We start from the raw sequence: 24,224 nt of genomic DNA, 5'->3' as shown, positions 1-24,224 counted from the left end.
TCTTATCTGTAAAAAATAAGCCCTATTTTGGCATTAATGTGTGCTTGCATTTGTATTGTAAAACCACTCTGTCTAGAATTCCTTTTGTCTCCTATGACCCCAAGCAGAATTTATCATAAAACAGAACTACATGTATTTTTAGGCCAAAATGAGATAAGCCTCAAATATGTCATGTTCCATGTTCCAATTTACACTTTACTGTGTCATGTGGGAGAGAGCTTAAACAAAGACTGTGGCCAAGAGGAGACATGGAACAAACACCATTTGCCACTTACACGCTCATTAAGACTGCATGACTACCTCATTAAGGCAATCATCTGGATGCTAGGATTAATGTTAAGAAATTGCATTCCCTTTTTATCTTATTTTTTTCCTCTCTGTTTTTTTGCTCTTTTTTCTCCCTTCTATTTGAAATAGAAACATTTCTTCAAAAATCAACCTTTTGTTTCAGAAGGTTCACATGACTAATCACACATGCTAGAGTAGTGTAGATTTCTTCCTGATTCTCAGGTGCCAATAGCACTTCTCTTCAGGAGCCCATCACTTATAGATATTGCATGGCAAGTTCATTGGAGTGTTTTTCTTATATGATGCTTAAAAGAAACCATTTTCTCCTTTGCCACCAGTAGAAGCTTGGAGAACTTTACTTCTACAGTTGTAGAGACATACCCCAGTTTCCAAATTATCAATTTTCTGATTGTTCAGTCCCTGGTTCAATGAAGTGCAAGTGATTTTGAAATATTTGCCTTGGCCTCCAGCGCATGATATAAACCAGATGAACTTCGTTGCTTAAAATAACCAGCTTCTCTGCGTTTCCAGTTTAATGTTTGCATTACCATATTTACATTTTCTTTTTATGTCACAAGGAAGAGCAAGAAGTAAAGAAAAATGATGCAATGGGTGGTTACCTGGAAGTTTAAGTACATTTCACATACTTAGGAAAACCAAGTAAATTTAAGAATGCATCCACACGTATTAGTACATAAGAAGTAACATAAAAAATGTGTCAGTTTAATAGTGCCACATGATGCTTCTGCCTTACACCAGAGCTGTCGGAGCAGCAGATTCTGCTCCATCTGCAATGATCACTTCTCTGCAGCTGCCAATTAAGTTGCATTCACAGGGTAACTCATAGCATCTATCAAAGTAATGTATATGTAGCTTCAGCTAGAGTTATACATTTATTTATTTGTTATATTTGTCCCTTTGCTTCACCTACATCTGTTATAACAAAAAAAAAAAAAAAGAGGCCTCCCATCCTCCACCTGAAGACAATTATATCCCCTTTAAATAGTTTGGGGTTTTTTTTCCATTTTAGGTTTCTTTACTAGCTAAATAACTTCAGTTAGTGTTAACAGGAGTTTATCTGATCCCAGTGTTTGTTCAACTGCGTCATTTACTTTTACAACTTCAACAGACATTTGCACCAAAGCCCGTGAAAGCTAAGTCTCTGAAGAGCCAAGTATTGACTGGAAATGTTGCAAAGGTAAAACAAATAAAGGAAAAAGAAGTTCACATGGACAAATGATAAAGTAAGTGCTGTGTATTCAGCTTCTTCCTGGAAAACTTCTGATAGTTTGTATACTTCAGTGTAGGATGCACCCACACACATATGTTTGTATGTGTGCAGACTGTTTATATAGTATACATCTATATAATGATCAAGTGTATGGGTATGTTGATGGGAAACCTCTGTCTCTTCCTACTGCTAAAACCCCCCATATCTTCAGCTGCATGCATTCTGACATATTTCTTGAAGGACTTCCTAGCCTCCTACCAAGTCAGAAATCCTGAAGAAGAGACACTATTAAAAAAAAAAAAAAGAAAACCTGAATACCATTTTCTCTTTCCTTCTTAAAATAAAAATATTCTTCCCATAGAGAATTATGTAAAACTCACTATTTGCCACAAGGTTGGATTGGGTTTTTTTCTTTTAAAAATGCAAAATTTCCAGTGAGATTGAACTGCCTACTGAAATGATCCTTGTTGCCTTTGCACAATACTATGTCCTTGTAAACTTCTCTAAGAAAAGAGAATGGGGAGACATGAAGAAAAAAGTGCACAGTAATGGAATTGACACTTCCATTCTAACAGTGTTAAGGACACAGAATATCTAAACCTGGATGGTGTTATTTAATGGATGGGAGGTTATTGCTCACAACTTAAAACCAGTTAATCAGAATGCCTGTTAATCTACATCAGAAATGAGATAGAGGGGAATAATAGAAGTTTCATAATAGAATTTGTTTTTTCCACATGAGAATAGTAACACTATAATTCTAGACCATTTGTCCTCATCAGAAGCTCTGCATTCGCTTCTGGTCACTCTCCATTAGAAAGAGCATTGTGATAGGAGGAGGTGTTAAGAGATTGGCAACATGAATGACGTGAACACAAAATTTTTCCATGTGAAAAGATTAGTTAGAAAGCTCATGAAAAAGAGTGGCTTACAAATATATACAGCAACAAATCTTTGGGTCACAATACTACTTAAAATGTTTCAAGGCAAAATTAGACACCAGGAGGAAGTAAATTTTGCACATTGTACAGAGCTCATCTGTGGAAGTGAGTGTCAAAAAGTACTGCAGAAGAGAAAAATTCAGCAATTTTTTTACTGCATAATGCTCAACATTTGGTGTGAATAAGTAAAATACTCAGACTTTCTAGACTAAGTAATACACACAGTAAGGAGAGTTCTGGCATACTGATACACAGGGAACTACCAAAGATGTTGAAGAGATTATCTCTCAAGGAAGATTATACTGTAACCACCAAGTTTCTTACTGTTCGCATTCAAATATTTGCTGCTAGCTGCTGGCAGAGACCAAGAGCTGGATTAGCTTGTATGGACCAGCCATGTGCTGAAGGATAACTGCCTCTACTGCTAAGGGCACCAGACTTGTGCCAGACTCCTCTAGGAGGGCATGAGCCTCTTTTTTTCTCTCTTACTTTGCTTTATTGCCCCATGAAGAAAGGTGCTTTAGAACATTAAATTACCTTTCAGCATATTACAGAAGTTTTTAAATAACACTCACAAATTCCTTTCATAGAGACAAATGAAACACAAAATGACCTGTAGATTATTAGGTTTCTAGGGCAAAGAAATAAATTGGATTTAGTAGTTCCAATAGGAAATGTCAGTTTAGCATTAAAAAAAAATCTATTCAGATCCACAATGGAAAAAAGCAAATTCTAGAATGCCATAAAATAAACATGAATATGTTACCCTTGTATTACTTTTCTTATTTAACGAAGTATCTAGAAATTAATTACAACATTTGTACATGCTGAACTTGCATCAGCTTGTTCCTGATGTATTCAGTATCAGATTGAATGATAGGTCTATTTATAGTGCTCCCAGAATTTATGATACATCAGGGAATTGCAAGACAGATACTTCTGACATTTACATAAATATTCATGGACAGCTACAATCTTTAAATCAAACTGAGTATTTCCTGGTGTTCATGGTTAGTGCAATCTTTTTCTGCATCCCAAGAGATGCTAGTGTATGTGCCTAGCCTAATCTCAAAGGCTGGCTTTGTGTGGGGACTGTTTTAACCACAAACAGCAAAGCCCAGCCATTTATTTATTGTAAACTGTAGCAACATTAATCATCATAGTTTACTTCACTTTTTATAAAAGAATGTTTTGTGTGGTTACTCATGGAGGATCTGGCTTTGGCTGTCAGAACTTACTTAAGCATAAATTGGAAAAAACTAGTTGATAAAATAGCTATAGATATACTTCTGTTTTCTATTTATTTCACGCTTATTAAATCACTTCCAAGGCTGCAGCAAGAACCATAAAATACCACTGAATAAGCACTCAGGTAACACTAATCCAGGGCAGCAATAAGAAACAGTGACAGGTGCTACCTGACCCGCTGTGATAGATTCACTTAACCTATCTCTGTGATGATCAACTATGTCAAAAAAATTTTAAGCAAAAGCTGAAACTTATGCACATGTTGCTGCTCTGCAGTTTTTCCTGCTGTTTGGTACCTATGGACTGGAGCTCGACTTTCTGAACTGTTAGGAAAGGGTGTTGAGACTCTGTATTTATTCACTATTCGGGGCTCTCTAGGCAGTTTTGACAAGGAGGTAAGTCTGCAGCAACACAAAGGGTTAAGTGTGATTCACTTGCACCTGCTCTCCTATTGCTACTTAATCTGACTTGCAATATGCCTTGCTATTTTGCCACTTTTCCCAAGATTTCAAGTCAACCATACCAAATGTTGAACTGGATAGATGATTTTTGGCATGTAAATTTGTCTAAAATAAGTCTGAGTGAGGTTTCAGACATCCCTTTAGTGGTCACATGGCTTTCTATGAATTACAGACTATGAACAGCTGAATATTAAATCAAATGTGTGATTCATCGCATACACTAGAAAAGTTAAAACTTATGCATTCAAATATTTTATTTCATAGAAAATATTGAATGGCTGGTCAAATAGAACCAAGATATTTCCAGTGTGCTGTGACTGTAATCCCTAACAAATAAAATAATAAATTTTAATCTGGCTTCTATTTCCATTTCATCACCAAGCTTGTAACAACAAAAAGTTGTAATATCACACTCTTCCCACTAAGAGAGTTTTGACATAAATAAGAAATCGCCTTAGAGAAGGGATTCCTGAAAACTGCTGTTTAAGAGAGATATCCCACTTTCCAGCTCAGTTCCCAAGAGTTTAGTGGCTTCAAGTACAATTATCTGGCAGGAGGGAATCTGCCTCCTTATGTACGAATGCTGTGAGCAGCTGGCTGCAGAAGTGGTGTTGGCAGTAGCTTCAGCCACATGATTGTTCCTCTAGTCCAGGGAAATATGCCAGATGGCAGCCAAAGAAGAAAAACAGAAAGAAAGCAGAACAAAAGAAACTCACACAACCCAACAAAGAACCTCTCTTTCTTTTCCACATGAAGGTATAAGTGTCATGATTACTATCTCGGGAAGTGCATCTTTCATAGCTAACTGAACAAAGATGTAGTTCTGACACTGCAATAATTTAGCAAACTTACTAATTATTTGATTATTTCAGTTTAATGAATATTATTGACAGTGTCATTTCTCCGTAACACCCATTTTACTTTGGAGCTTCCATCTCTACAAGATTGTCTCCCAAGAAAGGTTTTACTCAGCAGATAGACACTGTGTTTTTCACAAATGGTGAAAAATCTCACATACGGTGGAAAAAGACTTAATGGCAAGCCAGATATCCCAGGCATATCCTGATGCATCTGGAGAATCTTCTAAGTGGTCCTGAGGACCTGTCATTAGGTCAGTGGAAGGTGTGTTTAGTATCTCAAACTGAGTGTCATATAGCATATTCTTATCAATACATCTCCGTTATGTGCAGGAAATTTTGATAGGTGTTTTAGTGCTTCTTCATTCATGTGTGACAGGATTTAGAGATCATGAAAAAAGCTTCCAAAGCTTCTATCTGCATTCATTCTTCAGAGGTTTCAGGAGGCTCTAAAAAGTGTAACTGTGCTGCTATTAGGATGTAGTTTTCACAGTCACATCTAGGGCTATTTTGCTGAGCAAAGCAAAATGCAGCAGGAAACAGGATTCCTATTTGCATTTCAGTAAGGGAGGTGTGCTTCAATTTAGAGACACTCAAGGCTTTAAAATGAAAGAAAAAAAAAAGGGAGAGGAGAAACAAAAATGAAAAGAGGTGATTTTATCTGTATGTGCTGGAAATACAATAAAGATGTACACTTTTTTTTTTGTATTGAAGTAGAAGAATGTTCATCTTCCCGAGAGCAGAATGGGCACACCTCCCCACAAAACTGAACAACCCTCCTCTTCCAGCCTGCAAGATGTTATGTAAATTGTGAAATGTTTTGGTGGTCTCCTGAGCCTCCTCTCTGTGAAGTACCCACTCCTGGCCTTGGTTCTACATCTCATGCTGAGAATACTTGCATTTCTGGTGTAGAGTGAATCATCAGTGTGTTTACCAGCTCTTTTAGTCTACTTTCTTCTTTTTGTTCATTACAATCTGCTGAAGCTGTAAGTCATGGTTTATTTGATGGCACAGGTGGAGGAAGAAGAGCTTTAAGTGACTGCATTGCATTCTGTCTCTTCCTAGAAAAATTGCATTGTTTCAAGGCATATTTTCCCATGCTCTGGGAAAACTGGCATCAGCCTGGGTCTTCTGTCATCTTCTGAAAGCAAAGAAACTCAATTCACTATTTTGCTATAAGGCAGCATGCATAATTCAGCTGTGAGGGGGCATCACTGTATCACAGAAACTCACAGAAATGAAATATGTAAATTAAAACATGATGGTCTGTTTCATCAGTAGATTATCTCACAAAAGAAACATTCTGTTTTTTCCCAAGATGTAACAGAATAAAATTCAAAATTATGGCCAACTTCACATTTTAAATGGTTTGTTGAACAACGTTCATCATGGAACCCGTGGACAGCACTATCATATACACAGTTTTAGAAACCAAAGTCCCTTGACATCAAATGGTTGAGTAACGTGAGCAGAACTGTCAGTTGACATAAACAAGATTATTAAATTACATAGGCACTGAGTACTGTAAAATTTTGTAGTAGATTTCTAAATATAACCTACAGTGTGAATGGAGCCATGGCAGTGACACGGCAATATATATATATATATTAAGGATTTTTATTTCTCCTCTTAGAGACTTACAGGCAAATTACACAGTAGCAAAGAATATGGCTCACATTCAGTAATACAACTACGACAACTTTTTTATAAAATTATCTTCAACCTCATCATAATTTTTGAAAGCTCCTGAAAAACAAACATGTAACACTCTACGGTAACACAAAATTCATTCACACCTCTGGACTTTCCATAAAGGTTCCTTGATTTTTAGTTTTATTAACAACTTGTAAGAATATTTTCACTTTGTTAAATTGAAAAATTAGAAAACATGCAATATGTACATAAGTTAAAAATGAAAATAATCAGATCCTATATTAACATGTTACAGGAAATAACTTTCTTTTTGCCTTTAAAGCATTGATATATATATATATATATATAAAACAATTGATACAAATTTGTAAAAGAAACATAAGCAGCTTACTTTAAGCAAAAAAATCCTAGACAATAAGGTTGCCTTAAGGGAATCTCAACTGAGCTATATGATCTAATTTTGAACAGATACCATCTTTTTATTTTCTATTCTAATATCTGTAACTGTTATTATTCTTTTTGTCATAAACCTAGCTCCCTCTGTATGAGCAGCCTAACTTTTCCAAAAGAAAATACTGAGAGAAGTTGGATGGTGCCTAGGCAGTTGTTTTCAACACTGTTCAGCTATACAGTGTTTACTACATAAAGCATTTGTCCTCTGAGGCATTTTGCATTGTACATGTATGCAAATAAACTTGAATGTTGCATTGATTAAAATTACAAAGTTATTATTAAGATGATATGTAGCAAGTTCTTCAATGAATTATATATAACTGGGAGGATCTTAAGAATTTTTTACTTGAAAATATACATGAATCTATTATAAATAAATGTAAGGAAGTTGAAGAACAAATATTGGTTCAATTGCCAAAAGTAATGTGACAAATAATAGAAATCAAACATTGCTACTGCTATTTTTAAACAACAGTTTAGGAAAAAATACAATCTGTGTGTTTTTCTCATTTGCTATACTTCCAAAAGTGTTTAGCACAAAAATAATTGGAAAATATGATTTTCTGGCAAAAACCTCACAACTATAAATATTTGTTCAGGTTGGGTATTCTGTATCAGTGTGTCATATTTTTAATTAAATATGCTAACTTATTATAAGTACTGAGAATATTTAGAATTAATATTTTCGTGAGAACATTGATATAAATGTTAATCTACCTTTTCCCCCAACATGGAGTGACAAAAATATTCAAATTTATCATTTACTTGAAAAAGTGCAGTTTCATACACTTCCATGATCACTAGTTCATAATATTTTTTTTTACACAGAAACAATACCTGTTTTTCTGATATATTATGTTCAGCAAAACGTTTACGAGTGCAAGAAAGTCAAAATTAATACAAGCCATTTCCAATTTTTTATATACTGTAATCCTCTAGAAGAATAAAAAAGATCCACAGCAACCATTGTCAATTGCACCATAAGAGATACCTGTAGGACTTCAAAAAGCGAAATCTCATCTTATTTCTTGGAGATGGACGAGGCATATAGGCTCCGAAAGGATCCCACAGAAACGCCATTGGAAAAGCTATTTCTAAAACTGTCTAACAAGTGTATCCCTGAGGGGACACAGGACAGTAGTGCTGGAAGTGCCCCACACTAATCATGAAGCGCTTGTAACTGTGTAAGGGTACGTCCTTTTCCTTTGGTATGCTTTGGCAGAGATGTGGCTGGCTGAGAGCACAGGCTAAAGGGATAACTGGGATTTCCTGCTGCGTGAGGCTTGCCCTTTGCATAAACATCTCCTATATTCAGGGCTCTTATCACATTATTCAAGTGAGAACTCTTATGGTAAACCCTTAGATAGTTATAGCAGCCACTAAAGAGCACAGAACTATGGAGCTAAGGCAGACCAGAAATAGCCAATGCTCTGATTATTCACTGCTGCCCAGAAAAAACTCCTCAAATTCTTAACAGTCTGTTGGAAGTATTTTTAATAAGGGTTATATTTGAACAACCTGTTTCAACCATCAGACAGCTAAGAGTATGGAGAGACTAAAAAAGCCAAAAGAACAAAAAAAAAAAAAAACCCCAAATCAAAATCTGCTGCATCCCCCAATGTGTAGCCCCAGCACAGCAAGGAGATAGTAAACAGGGAGTAAAACTGGTGCTGGAAACACAATCACAAATCCCTCAACTGCCTCTTTGTTTAATTCCTAACTCTCTTCAATTGTGTCTTCCATCCTCACTGTTTCTTAAGAGAATCAATTTATAACATTAAGCAGCTTTCCTGAGAGGGCTTAATGATCTACAAGAGATCAGCCACTCTAAGAAAGTACGTCTCAGTCTGGTAGATAATTTTCAGGCCTCTGCAGCTTTTCTCAATGACATCACTCCTGTGCTGAATTACCACCAGTGACGTTGAGAATTGAACTCAGTTCCTTCCAACGTGAGGTCATTCCAGTTCAGTGTCTTTTTGTTGTTTGTTTAGCTGCCTGGGTTTGTGCTTCTTTTTGTTTTATTATTTATTTTTTATTCAAGACTCAACTCTTGCATACAATTAGTCTAGCCTAGCTTTAGTAGTGATAAACGCAAGCAGCTCTCAACCTGGCTATGATCTCTCAACACTGGTAGGCAGAGTATTCTCTACTTCCATTGATCTTGAAACAAAATAAATTCAGATATTTTTATTCATAAGAAATGTGATCAAGAAGAAACTGAGTATTCACCCAGAGCAAGGTTAAAGATGAAAATTTAGAACTACCCAGGGCTTTACCAGAAAAGTTCAGAGACTTAGAAAAATAAATTCCTAGGGATATGTTACAACTATCCATCAATTATCTGATAAAATGTACTGTTTTCATGGTAAAGGGTACTATGAGTAAGTACATTCCAGAAAGATTGTAAATGTGCTGGCTATATTTTTCTCCTTGGAAGAACCATTTTTCTCCTCTTACACTGACAAATGCACTCCAGCATCAACTGACAATATCTTCACATCATAAGTTTTCAATATGTAGGATTCATAGGTGAAAGCTTCAAGAAGGCCAAAAGTCACTTTTTTTATTTGAGCAGCTAAAATTACAGACTATATAATTGAATTAAAATAATGTAGCAACTAATTTTCAAAGGAATGGAATTGAAATCATTCCAACACTGGTTAGTAAGGTGCCTTCTGAGTATCATAAGCTATAGTCTTCTTCAAAATTATTATATCATTAAAGTCTGAGTGATTAATAGATCACTTTAAACATGCCTGAATAATACTGAACGTGAGCATTGCGAAGATCAGTATTTCTCTTCTGGCAAATAAACCCAGGGTAGGCTGCATTTTTATAATTGTATCCTAAGTATCTTAATATTGCCAGATATTTTTCCTTTTCACATTCTGTTTCCAAAAAGGATTTTGTACAACACATTAATGCAGCAGCAATATTTGCCTTTTTATTTCTTTTAATAAAGAAAACTGAACCAAATAAACTGAACACATTTATTGTGAGGTCTCTTTCCTTCTCAGTGCCTTTCCTTCACTGTGGCACTAAATCTTCTAATGAAGGCAGCCATAATAAGGTCACAGAAATAAGCTTCTTACAAGATTACTAAAGACTAAATTTATACCTTGATATCAAAACCACTTATTGTCACTGTGTAGTGGCATGCAGTAGATCACGGTACAAAAACATGTCACAGTGCTTATAGAAATTCAAGGAAATGAGGGGGAAATAATTCTGTAATACACCTTGACTTTTACAGAGAAATTGCTAGACTCTTCTAGCCATTTTCCTTTACTTTCAGACAAAAAAAAACATTTCCAGAAACACTCAAATAACATAAAATGATTTGACATGAAGTTGCTGCTATTTAGAAGTGGTTTTTGGAAAAAACAGCTCAATAGCATAAACACATCTATAGTTTTATATAAAAGAGGTATAATCAATCATTGCATTCAGTGATAATTCAAACTTCTTCTAGAAATGAATAATGTTATAAACAATTATGGTGCAATATCTTTGACATTCTATGCAGTTTTGTGATTACAACTGTTGGTCTACATTTTTTTGAGAGATAGTGAGATATCAGCCCCACACTCCAAGCTGGTCAGCAGTACACCTGTAGTGTGTTATGATGGCTTCAGCTTTACAGAATCTACAAAAGGTGAATTTTTAGAAACATTTTTACTATTCCCCCTTATATGTCAACTACTACTTTTTATAGAAAAGGTTCATATAAATAAAAAATAATATTTAGTGTAATTAAAAATGTGAAACTTAAATTAATAATGAGCACATAAACCAACAAGAAATTAGACTTTTTTTTGGTCAGTTGAAGTTGGGTAAGTGTGAAATCTCCTGTAAGTAACTAGGTCAGTCATAAGCAGAAATACCCTCACAGACTTGGTATACTTTCCTATTTGGACAGACGAAGTAGTAGTGGATGTAAAAAACAGAAGAAAAAAAAAATGAGGTTACTTTTAAGCTGAGGGAAAGCAATGGGGCTTTCCTGCACCCTCTTTGCAGCCCCTGCACAGTCATGCTCCTTCCCAAAGCCTGTATCCTCTGTGTGGTTCTATCATACACAGTGTTGTACTTTGAGAAAAAGGATGTTACAGTTCCTATTGTGGCAGTAGCAATGGCATGGCTCAGCTGGGATCTACTGGTCAAACTAAAGGGAAAGAAGGAACTGCATAGACAGTTGAAGCTAGGATGGGTGACCCAGGAAGAGTACAGAGAAGGAAAATTATTCGCAATGGGGTCAGGAAGGCTGGAGCTGAACTTGGCAAGGAACACAAAGAATACCAAGGGCTTCTATGGGTATGTTAACCAGAAAAGGAAGGTCAAAGGAGGAGTAATGGCCCCTGTTAAACAAGGCTGTAAAAATTGTTTAACAAGGATGAAGAGAAGGCCGAGGTACTCAACAATATTTTTGCCTTGGGCTTCAGTGATAGCCTCTCTTCCCACACTTCTCAAGTGGATGGACAGTAGGATGGGGACTGGGGGAGCAAAGTCCCTCCCACTGTAAGTAAAGATCAGGTTCATTACCACCTGAGGAGCCTGAATGTATGGAAGTCAGTGGGACCTGGTGAGGTGCATCCCAGAGTCCTGAGGGAAATGGCTGATGTAGGTGCCAAGCCAGTCTCCATCATATTTGAAAAGTCATGACAGTCCAGTGAAGTCCCAGGTGACTGGAAAGGGAGAAACATTGTACTCGTGTTTCAAAAGGGTAGAAAGGAGGACTCTGGAACTATCAACCTGTCAGCCAGCACAAGAAGGACATGGACCTGTTGGAGGATAGGAGGGATGGAGCACATCTCCTGTGAGGAAAGACTGAGAGAATTGGGTTTGTTCAGCTTGGAAAAGAGAAGGCTTTAGAGTGACCTAAAGGGAGGGGGAAGAGGAAAAGGGGAAGACACCGTTCACATGAGCCTGTAGTGACAGGACAAGGGGGAATGGCTTCAACCTGAAAGAGAGTAGGTTCAAATTAGGTCTCAGGGGGAAGTTCTTTGCTGTGAGGGTGGTGCAGGCACTGGAACAGATTGCCCAGAGAAGCTGTGGATCGCACATCCCTGGAAGTGTTCGAGGCCAGATTGGATGGATCTCTGACTAACTTGGTCTAGTGGAAGGTGTCCCTGGCCATGGCAGGGGGATCAGAACCAAAGGATATTTAAGGTCCCTTCCAACTCAAATCATTCTATGTTTCTATGGTTCTATGATATAAACTCTGTTGCTTTACTTAAAAAATTCTTATTTATCAACAACTGGAAACTCAGAACGAGTTCAAACTGAGGTTATTACAACACACAGGATCGTTTACATTAGCATACAGCATTTTACAGATGCTTCTCTCTGAGTTATTCCTTCTGCTTTCAAACACCGTCTGATGGTTTAGTTAGACATCTCCAAACAAAATGCCACTGAATTTTGTGTAGTTAAAGTCAAATATTGACCCACTATCTCAAATATATGTCTCCCAAGATTCAAATTATAAATAATTTAATAATATTCATGTAGATTTTGTTATGGTCTAAATATTTTCCCAGCTTTTTTCCTTTCTCTCTTGCTATCAAGACAAATGAAACACAACCTTCCCAACAAGAATTAGGATGAAACAGTTTGAATATAGGATAAACTCACATTCTAATTTTCTCCAGTAGAATGATAGTGTTTACAGTTTCACATGGAGGCACCTCAACAAAAGTTTATGCTGGAAAGCTAAAAATATGCAAGGCCTAGAATTAAACAAAATTACTTTCTACGTTTCATTTAGTTTTTAGATAACTTCAAGCTTATTTTAAAAAAATTCTTCTAACTTCCATTTTTTCACATTATTCCTGTTCAGAATATTATATTTCATAATAGAGATATTTTCTTCTGTAATAAGTATCCTGAAATCTGAGCTATTCCTTTTTCACCTGAGCAAAAAGGCTCACCCTAAACAAAAAACCTTACACAAATCTGACTGAGTTGTAAACTGAAAATCTGAACTTTCAAACCCTCAAAAGACAAGCACATTTCCTTCAGTCTTTCATTTTTTCCTTCACTCTGATCTATTTTAACACTCAAGGGAGTCTGAATATATATTATTTTTGATACCAGCTTGGTCCTATTAAAATGTGCAATGCAAAATAAATCACAAATTATTTCATTCAGGATGAAGTATCAAGAAAAAGGCATGTTCTCACTATGTTTTGTTAAGTTTAAGATTCTACCCAAGACTAGTTTCTCTTTGCACTGCAAATTCTTTCTGATTATTATTACTTATCATCCCTTCTTGGCTGTAATGCTTAATCCTGCAGTCCTTGTGTCCATGGAAAAAATCTGGCTAAAATATTTCTGTAAGGCTTTTTTATTGAACAAGTTTCTGAAGTAGTTGGTAGTAGTGACAGTACTCTTGTGATTGCAGCATCCACAAGAATGCTCTGCTGAGAATTTTTTGTGATTTATAAAGACTCAGCATACCCTGCAGCCCATCTGTCAAAAGGTTTTCTTACATATCTAGTCTACTACAATTGTGAACTTCTAATCATTTTAATGATCTCCCAGATTCCTAAAAAAACATTACACTAAATGGTTAAAAATTACCTAGAAGGAGGACATACAAAAAAGCATACACAAGCATGTACTTACACACACCCATTTTGTAATTAGGAAATATATAATAATTCTGAAAATACCATAAAATATCTGAATTTTGCTTTTTCAGTAACTTTTACAATGATGTAACTTTTGCTAGTGCTAATTTTACAGATATGGCCTGATTTGAGATGCATATATAAAGGGTTTTGCTTCATCAGTCATTAACTATTTGTGGCATCTCATATATTTATTGCGTGAAAATTATTGTAAATAGTGATGACTAATTTAAAGTGAGAGGAAGTTTGATGCTCTTGTCATTGTCACCAGAGTCATTTGATGAAGCTCTCTCTCAGAAAGTAAAATGAGTGTGTCAGTGCTGGAAGCAAACCACATGAATAGATAAGTGTATGAAGGATAGAAAAAGTGTGAAATTCTTTCCTACAGATTAAGTAGTAATACTGGAGAGCAAGAAGAGACATGTCAAAAATGTACCATCCTAAACAGATAGCTCTTCCATTAGATATGTATACAGAGAGTCACTACCTACTATGGGTGACAGATATCATCACAAAGGGAATATCAGAATGAAAACCAGGAGATCTGAGCTCAGAAATAAGTTATTTTAATAATGAAGGTGCTAAGCCATGCAGCAATGTTAAGACTGTTGAAATATATCTAGTGGAGTTTTTACGAAATTTGCACAAACAACTTTTACTGAGCAAGGTTTTTCTCTGAGTTTCTCTGACAACTCCCGCAGCCTGTGTTAACACATTATCCTTGGTACAGACTAGTATGTTTATCTACAGACATTATACAAGCACTGTACACTGATCATCAGCTTATAAACTACAGAATTCTGTAAAAAACACAATTGAAAGTATTTTTAAAAAGGTAGTCAGATTGAATAATATGTGTTATAAAAATGCTGTTAGTCCCAATAATTTTCCAATAAATTTTATTTTATTTGTTAAACCTATATTTACAAAAAAAAATCATTTTACATAAGAAATGTATGTTGTAGTCATTATTTTTTAAATCACTGCTGAAATCAAAGCTTTTCTATTTATCGGTTCTTTCAAAGGATGCTGATAAACTTCAAGGACAAATGGCGTCTCTAGAACTACTGAGGAACCTAATTTTAGTACAAATGAAATTGAAGAGCTTGTGCAAACGATTACCAGGCACCTTTGACTCATGTTTGGAGCTGGCTTATTGAAAGGGGATTTCACAGATTAAAAAAATGTATATTTAGCAAAATACCTATGAAGGCTTTCAGGTTTTTTTTTTTATTCCTCAAAGACCTTTCAGAAAACTAGAGTTATTCCTTTCCCTGAACACTTAAAATCCTATGCTTTTAGTGAGATTTCAAGAAGTATTTGGCAGGAACACATTCTACTTCTAGGTGACTGCAACAGAAGTGGCATCAGAGTCACTTAGATCAGAGCTAATTTGAGAAGTGCCTTAGGACAAGGGCAAAAAATGGGACAGCTCTGGACAGTGCTGAAATGCAAAAGAAATAAACTTAATTTATAGGTTGCTTTTCAATTTACTGAATTTGCTGTTAACACATACAAAAAATCCTGTTTGCATCACATATAATATTAAGTGCTCTTTTGTAAATATGGAAATAAAGATCCTACTTCAATGCCTGAGCACAAGAAGATAGAATTAGCTGCCAGCAAGACTTGGGAAATCTGAGTCTTAAAGTCTGTGCAACTCAGCCCTGTTTGTCTGTGTGACAGTGAAAAAGCATGGATCAGTTCTCCTGCTGCTCAGATAGGCACATCCATCTGTCTTTTTTAAAGATGATGGACAACATTTATAAGTTCTTAAACAGGGATGTTTGTCTTATGCATCAAAGTCTTATTCAGAAGAAAGGAACAATTTGAGGAAAGGCATCAGGGCTGCCCAGGACACACTTTCTAGAGAATTAGCAAACTTTGAGTTTCCAAGTAAATATACCCTCCGAAAATGAGTACTGTCAATTGGTAGTCAACATGGCAGACAAAAATACTGGAAAATCTCAGAAGAGGTGTCACAAGAAAAAAGTGGAGATAACTCTCTTGTCTACACACCTAAATATTGATTCAAAATCCAAATGTCCCAGGTATTGTTACGGTTTTTAATGACCAAATTGACTGAAACAACATTCTACATATTTTGTATTTAAAGAGAATCATTAAATAAAGCATTCAAAAGAACACTTTAGATACCTATTTTGTGTGTTTCAACAGTTTATGAAAATTAAAATTATCCATCTGTAAACAAGCTTTTTTTCATGCAGTGAAAATGGAAGTTGAAGTAGGGAGCTTAACTGTTTTAACCTCAACCTAAAAGCATATCACTACCTGAACTAGGACCAGAATCTTGCTTAACACATGACACTAATAATAATATGCATATTAAAATTATATTTTTATGTATTTGTTTTTATTAATTTTCTATAAAAATTTATTTATAGTATAATAATAATTTATAATTTATGTTAATATAAATGTAACAAACTTCATATTGAAACAAGGAATTTTACTGCAGGTAGGAAAAAGTATTATATTTATTTTTTAATAATTTTTCATTATATTTATTCCAATCCAATTTCTGCTTAATTATATGAAAATTAAGATAATTATATTTCTAATTCATTCATTTAGCTCTACTGACTTACTTAATTGCACAGACCTAACACAAGAATTACTATATTAGATTATGAGAACAGCTTTATTTAGATTTTATATTGAAAGTACTATCAGAAAGTTCCTAGCATAAATTATGAAAATTTTTAGGAAAAGGATGAAAAAGGTAATGCTTCACATTGTAAGTTACCCTAAAAACTGAACGAATGTGAAAGTAATATTAAACCATTTGTTGCTGGAGGTGACTGAAGAAAATTCATTAGTAAGAATTTACTGAAACGTTCTCGACAGAAATAGAAAAAATTATGCAAAACTATAGTGTAATAGTTTTAGTCACTTCATGTTGAGAACACATCAAAACTACATATAAAGCTATAAAAAGCAACATGGCCTAGGACCACCTGCTCCAGGTGACCCTGCTTGAGCAGGGGGGTTGGACAAAAGGATTTGCAAAGGTGCCTTCCAGCCTGAGAGATTCTGTGATGCTGTAAAGCAATCCCATTTTTGATAGGTATTGACATCACAAAAGCGATGGAATTTCAGAAGTGCTTTAACTGGCTTGCAAAGTACTTCTCTCTCTGTAGAAACACTCTTTCATGCCCTCTGGTGTTCAATAAAATAAAAAATATTTCTCTCAGAACAATCTCTTCTAAACTAATAACACATCCATAACCAGGTCATTCTCTTCCTTTTGGAGGGGTTTGTTCAGCTAGCTGCCACCTCATGTGTCTGTGTGGTAAGCTCAGCTGATCTTTAAGCTACACTTGCTGTTTTGACCAGCTCTCTGTCGGCTGCAGTAGCTCCGACACACTGCACAGATCACATCTTTATACAGAGGGTTGTACTAACCTGGAGCAAATTCCTTCCCTGGATTCTTAAGGGCTTAAAACCCTCAGAAAATGGGACTTAGACAACATTTTTAAAGGAAGAATAATTCCTAGCATTTAAAAATGTGAGCTGTGTAAAACTCAAAGTGTTTAATATAATATTATTCAAGCTCAACACTATGTGACTGTAAGGCAGGAGCAGTAACAAATAAACCAAATTGAAGTAAAGATGATTGCAACAGCAAGCCTGACTTATGCCTGTCTTCTTAGTAGCTGGGGTTGAAATACATTTTTTTTCTTAAAAAGAAAAAGCGGCAACCATCTGTACTTTACTTATATATACCTCTTCAATACTTGAAATTGTGAGGAATATTGGGACCATCTCCAAAACACAATTCCCACATGAGCTGCTGACATTCATGCCCAGCATGAATCATAAATTAGAAGTTAATTCAGCAGCTTGGGAACAAGTCCACCAGTAACAGTTCGTGCTCATTACGAAAGGATCAAGTCCTGGGTGTATGAAAAGCAAATACCACTCATTTTCATGTGTGTGAGAATATTTCATTCTGATATGGCTCAGAATGTGCTGGTGTCTTGCACAAGGGCCATTCTTTGTCACTGGTGTCTTGATGTCCTTGTGCATATAGCACCCACGGCCCAGTGGAAAGGGGCACACTACTACCTCCCAGCTCCATCAAGGCAGCCCATTATTTCAACAGCCAGGGCTAAATCTTCACATATACTTAAAAAAAAAACCCCAACCAACCCCTAAGAATTTCACTTACCATGAAAAAAACAATCTAACCCCCAAACCTGTTCACTACTAATACATCTCCACGCCATCTGTTACTAAAAAATGAATGGGAACTGAAGATTAATTCTAAACAAAAAATCCTTTTTAGACAGAGGTTCTGAAATGGAGACAGTGAAAACTTCTTTTCCTCTCATATCCTCACAGAACTGAAAGAAAATGCTGGCTTCCTTATATCCAATAAATTTTCAGAATGATTCTTTAGATAATGAAAAGAACTATCACCTTTTACCATGACATGAGGTTGCAAGACACATACTGCCTGTCGAGAAGTCAGATACAGGTGTTCATCCACGATTATTTCCTTTCACGTGAACATGTGATAATAGATTTGTATGAAGTTTTCTATCCCGAAGAGTTAGACTAGAAAGTTGGAACAGATGTAGAACAAAGATCCAAACAGGTTTAGTTTTTCTTCTTTTCAGAAAGAAAATATGAAAAATCATCAATAAGAACACATGGGAATAAAAATTAGCAGTGGACATTCCTCAAACAGATAAATGCAGTGATGGTACATTTGGATAACCTTTGTAAAGAAGTTCTTAGCCAAGCACCTTTTTCACATTGTATTTCAGGTTATAAACCCTGATCAGATTGTCTTGCACTATGCTCTCTTTTGCTTATTTGTACACCAAAATGTGACTTTTTAGTAACTATATTTGTTTCTTAGTTTCACATATAAAATTACAGAGTATACGGTGTGTGTGTATGTGCGTGTGTGTCAGCAAAGCCCAGAAGTGGAATAGCGATACTGTTTCATGAGAAGTTGAGGCCCAAGAAAAGAGCAACATACCAGTCCCGGAGTCAAGTGCATCTAGCTGAATGTTTGAGCATGCAGAAGACTAATTAAAGCCACAGGAAAGGAGAAGGAAAGGGCTTCACACAGAATACTGTAGTACTCTGAGAAATAAGGAAGGCTGGAAATCTACTAGAAGATCTGTAAAAACAGATAGGAGTTACAGGACAAAGAAGGAATAAGAGATGCTATAAGAAGCACAGAGATGAAAGAGGAAACATGACTGAAGAAACCTCTAGTTTTAACCACAAATAAATTTCTGAGAAAGGGAGTGGGGTGATTTCTAGTCTAAAATACTTTTGTCTCTTTTTTTCCTTTACAATTCATGGAAGAAACTGCTTCATTACCATATACATGTTTTGGTGAGAGAAGAATGACGTACTTCCAAAATTTTCAACCAAAAATTATTTTCCCCTCATAACAAAGTCTTGGTGAAAGCCCATACAAAACCCTAAGCTTTCCCCTCCAGACTTGAAATATTTTATGTGACTTTGGCTGCATACCTTGGGAATTTATGTGAGGCTTTACAGTTGCATTAACCAGTGCAGAAAATTTATCCATGCTAAAAATAGAAATTTGGAACAAAATTACTAGTACTTTTAAAAGCACAAGTAAAAGGAAAATAGAGATCTGAAAGTTCCTAGCAGTGGTTTTCAACTTGGTTTCATAATAGGGTTTTTTTCCCTATTTGCAAGGTGTAAGACAGCACTTCAGTTGCTCAATATTATCAAATTACGTAGAAATTGTGATTATATATTGTATTGCAAGGTTACATTTGAAAAAAATGTTGAGTACTATGCTGATTTGCAAAATTAGTCGCCAGTACACTGAAACATTTTTATCAGCTTAACAGTTCTGGAGAACAGACAATATTTAGTTGAATGAATAAAGACATTTTGGAAACTAGTTCAATGATATGTCTGTAAATTGACAGTTGACTGTAACAGATGAAGCTGAGTCATCAGTCAATCAGCTGAAACAAGGAAGTGCAGCTGTAGAGTGCATTGATTTCTTATCTATTATGCTGGTAAGAAATTTTTGAGACGTTTTACCATTTCTGATCAAGTTTTGACTCAATATAGGTCATTTAGTATCATTTAATAATTTCATCTACAATAAAGACTTTGCTGATTGTTAATGTTTGTCCTCATTTTCATATTTTGTCAATATTTCTCCTCACTAGAAGCCCAGATATTTAAAATATTTTCAACCATAAACTTTTCTGATGGATTTACTTTAAGAATCAGTTGAAATGCATCTGTTATGTCGGATGTAAGTGAACAAATTGTGATTTTCATAAAATATTAGGTTTTTGCTGCCTATAGAGCTGCCTTTCCAAGACTGGGACAGATTTGCTGTGTCTGTCCACACTGTGATTTCCCTGTCTTATTCTGGTAAAAATCCCAAACCTAATAAATTTTCAATAATAGTATTTTGGCAGTGTCATGAATTATCCTGCCCATCCGACATCAGATAGACATTGTCACCACTAGAATAGGTGTAGGCTGCCTGGCTCACCTCATACTATCATGATGTAGTCTCTTGACAACTAAAGACACTACCAAATGAAGTTACTCCCATGAACTCCGCTGAGTTTCCCTCTCTAGTTTTAAGAGCTGAAGTTCCAGTTTGTTCCAAAATTATTGCACAGCAATGTTGATGCAGCCATTATTTGACAAGAATAATGCTTTTCAGCTAACTTCAAAGTGAAAGGAAATGAAACACTGCCAATTAAGTAGTAATGCTGCAAAAACTTAGTAGTTTCTCTTACAGCATCCTGCAAAAAAGCAACATATTCTTTACAGGGAGGTTCCTCTTTGTTTGAGGGCAACAATAATTTTTGAAGTAGATAATGTATCTAATACTGTAATCACAATTAGATCATCCTTTTTAAAAGATAATTTGTACCTTAGTGAAACTGTTTTCAAGAACAGATGTTGGGAGAGTAGAAAGAGCGCCCTGGCATTTCAAATTCAAAGTGTACCTATGCTTTTCTATGTGATTCATCTGCTATGGTGTGGTAATTATGACTGATATTAAGTCTTTTATTTTAACAAAAAATACTACAGTCCCTGTCAGCAAAAGCTTCTTATGTAAATCCAATAATACCCACCCAATTTTTTTTTAACATAATTGCCTCCACTCATGAATAATTACATTTAACAATTTAATTACATGTTCATGAAGAGCCACAATGCAAACTATTTAATTAAAAACCATCAAACCAGGACAAAAACAAAATTACTTTGTTTTTCAGGATTCCAATTCAATAAACACTTAAGAGTCAAGTTTAATACAGTATCACAGTAATGTTAGCAATTGGCTTCTGTGAAGGGAACAGAACATTGGAGCCACTTCATGTTTAAAGTTTAATTTCTGGGTTTTTAATTCAAAAGGTTTTGCATGGCTTTGTTTCAGAGCCTTGGGATTATGTAGCTTGCTGTGTAGTAGACTACTTTTCACTTAATGAGAGCAATGATACAACACTCACATATTGCATTGGCCACTTAGTTTTATGTAGTTGCTGTACTCTTTACAAAACTGCCTATCACATGATAGAATGAAGAAAGTGGTAATTCTGTACTCTTCTGGTGACTGTGTGGGGAAATTTAGTGGGTGAAATGGAGAATCCCTTTTTCCATGTCTACAGTAACTCACAGGTCTCGGCACTGTCTCAGCAAGCCTGGATTCAAAAATCTTCAAGACAATTGGATTAGACAAACTCCTCCTTGTCCTTTGAGGTCTCTTATCAGTTACTGGGGGGACATACAGAGAACTCTTTGTTTTCTACTAGCCCTTTTATTAATCCAGTCTTGACTGCTTATCCAATTAGCAAGCCAGTTAATATTTGTTAAATTTTTCTGCTATCTTATATTACTTAAAAAATATTCACCTGTCTTTATTCCAACCAGCTAAGATGCAAAGAGGACTTCCTGTGTTAAAAGAGCACACTGAGAATTAGAACGTGTATATACAATTGATACACAATTACCAATATTTTCAATATTTGTTCTTGAAGAAAAGTCAGGCTAAATGAAAGTGTCTATGACTATGAAGAATACCTTTGTCCTCCTTTTACATTGTGCATTGTGCTACAATCTTTAAGGAAAGGACCTCATACAGCTTTTAGCCACTGAAGTCTTCATCATCCACTAAGATGGAGCTGCAGAGGGGAAAATAAGTATGGATGGATAAGACAAGAGAGAAATGTCTCATAGCTATGTAGTAAATACAGTGGAAAATTACATAAATTGAAGGTTGACCTCATTATTAAGGAAATTGGAGGCAGAAGAAGATAAAGTCATAGCAGTCATATTTCCTCATATTCTGGCTACCTGAGTTAGTTTTGCTAATGTGCTGAGTCGATAAAAACAGACGAACGTAAAGAAAGTTTTTTGTGAACAACTGAAGAGGTTTACTACAAGTCTTTAAGTCATGCAACCAAGTATATAAAATTAAGAGTAAAACTTTGATCTTACTTTTTCTCTATTCAGTACCCATTTACAGAAAGAAAGCAATATTTGCCCCTCATCAATCATCAATCTTCCCATTGTGAAGAATACTGTACATTCTGCTGTACAGTATTCAAGTATTGCAGCAATGAATCACAGAATCACACACTAGGTGGAGGGGTCTCAAAAAATCACTTTTGCCTCACAAATCAAAATGCCCCCTGGATATGCTTTGCTTGTTTTGGAATACATATAGTCTTACTTTTATTTCATTCTTTTAATCCCAAAAGGTATTTATCAAGCAAGTTGAGTCTGAATTAAAATACTGAATATTTAAAAGTTATGAATAATTTAGTGCTGTATTTTATGCTATTTCTAAATTATTTTGAATTTAAAAGACTGAATGAAAAAGTTCAAGTGAACATCAGACTAATAACCAAGTAGTGAATCAATTTTCCTGCATTGTAAAGTCAGATAAAAAGCTGTTTAATTCTTAAAAAACTTACACATGCATTGGCAGCAATCCATACTTCACATGTGCATTTAAGCCAGCAACTCTTAACTATGGATAATTATTTTTCATTCTTAAAAATTAAACTTGTTTCTTCAAGGATAATTCTGGGATCTCCAAACTTTCCTCTTTTAGGAAACAGGATCTTAGGAACTGGAACACCCTCACAGCACCATTTCAATCTCAAAATGGACTCATTTTGCAGCAGTCGCTATACACGCACAGAGGAAAGGCATCAAGCCTTCATTTCATAGAATGGAAATTTTGGGATATTATTTTATAAAATTTGAAAAAAAATTTTACTTCTCATCTACATTGCTCTACATTGTTTCTGGTAACTCAAGAAACTGTTCTAGATAGCTTTACTTGTTCCTATTGCAAATTATGGAGGATGAAAAAAATCTATTGTTTTAACACGAAAAGAATTTGCCTCACTTTCAGTTATTTAAAAGTTAGTTTAATTTAAAATATTTTCACTAGTCTGTGTATAGTAATGAACAAAGAAAGGCACCTTGAAAATGTGATTAATTTCACTTGCCTTAAAGGTCAGTTTTGGACAAAACTTTAGAGGTGCCCTTCTCTTTTCAATACTCACAAAAGAAATTTGGATGGTTATTAACAAAGATGCTCGGCTTTTAAATGACTGGGTTGGGAGATGAATCACAACCCAGCTGATTAATTGTTAGGATGTAGCTGTATTAATTTAATTTCTTTTGCTTTCTCAGTCCCTTTTCCTCATGCTTCTAATCTTAAAAGCACATTCTTTTTTGCCAAAGAAATGACTTAAGTACCACACAAAAAGGATAGAAATTTAATTTGGCATTATCACTATCAAGGCTTATTTTCATTTTTAACCAATACTTTTAAACTCTTTTCTTCATTGTGGAATATTGGATTGCAGAATATGTATTCTACATTTATCTTGCTACACATAAAATCAAACACATAGTGTTACTTCTTACTGTAAGCAACTTTTTGTCACACAACTCATTATGCAGCGGTTGGAGGATTATCTTTACCATTTTCCAAACAATCATCTTGTTGGCCAGTTTATCGCCCATTTTTAAATTTTCAGTATACCTGGTTCTGTCATGCCTTGCAAATGAGGGATTGGGAACAGGGCATTGTTATTTTTGGTTCTTTGCCTGGCATGGGAAGAGAAGGGAATTGGCCTAGGAAGTGTCTGGCTTTGCTCAAGCTCTAAAATGCCACAGCATCATGGGAGAGACTAAGACAGTACTAGAGACTCACGACAGACCTAACCCAGATGAGTTATCATCATCGAGTTTGTTCTTTCTCATAGAGACAGCATATTCTGCTGAGATAAATCAGCAGAATATGTCCCATTACAGCTGTCATCTTGAGGACAGCATATTTAGTGGCAGTCGTGGTATTGCCTTGTGTCTGATATTTCCTTTGGGAGATTCTATTTTGTGATAAAGAATCCACATTTCTAATAATTTTATTTTCTGAAGTTGAATGCTAT

General features: G+C 35.4%; 1 protein-coding gene across 3 annotated transcripts in view; it reads right to left on the bottom strand.

The window, feature by feature from the left end:
* Positions 1 to 24,224, bottom strand: part of LOC125319585 (cAMP-specific 3',5'-cyclic phosphodiesterase 4D) — a 368,051-nt gene that overhangs the window by 151,165 nt on the left and 192,662 nt on the right. The window contains exon 1 of one of the 3 annotated variants that reach the window (XM_048290861.1): positions 8,124 to 8,341. The exons of the other annotated variants lie outside the window; for them this stretch is intronic. Within the exon in view, the coding sequence (XP_048146818.1) occupies positions 8,124 to 8,212 (89 nt within the window). The 5' untranslated portion in view covers positions 8,213 to 8,341. Of the gene's footprint in view, positions 1 to 8,123; positions 8,342 to 24,224 lie in introns of those variants that run through there. 3 annotated transcript variants of the gene reach the window in all.

Source organism: Corvus hawaiiensis, chromosome Z (assembly GCF_020740725.1).
Source record: "Corvus hawaiiensis isolate bCorHaw1 chromosome Z, bCorHaw1.pri.cur, whole genome shotgun sequence".
In the NCBI taxonomy this organism is placed as follows: Eukaryota; Metazoa; Chordata; class Aves; order Passeriformes; family Corvidae; genus Corvus; species Corvus hawaiiensis.
The sequence above is the reverse complement of the archived record's forward strand: the minus strand, read 5'-3'. Positions and strand labels throughout refer to the sequence as shown.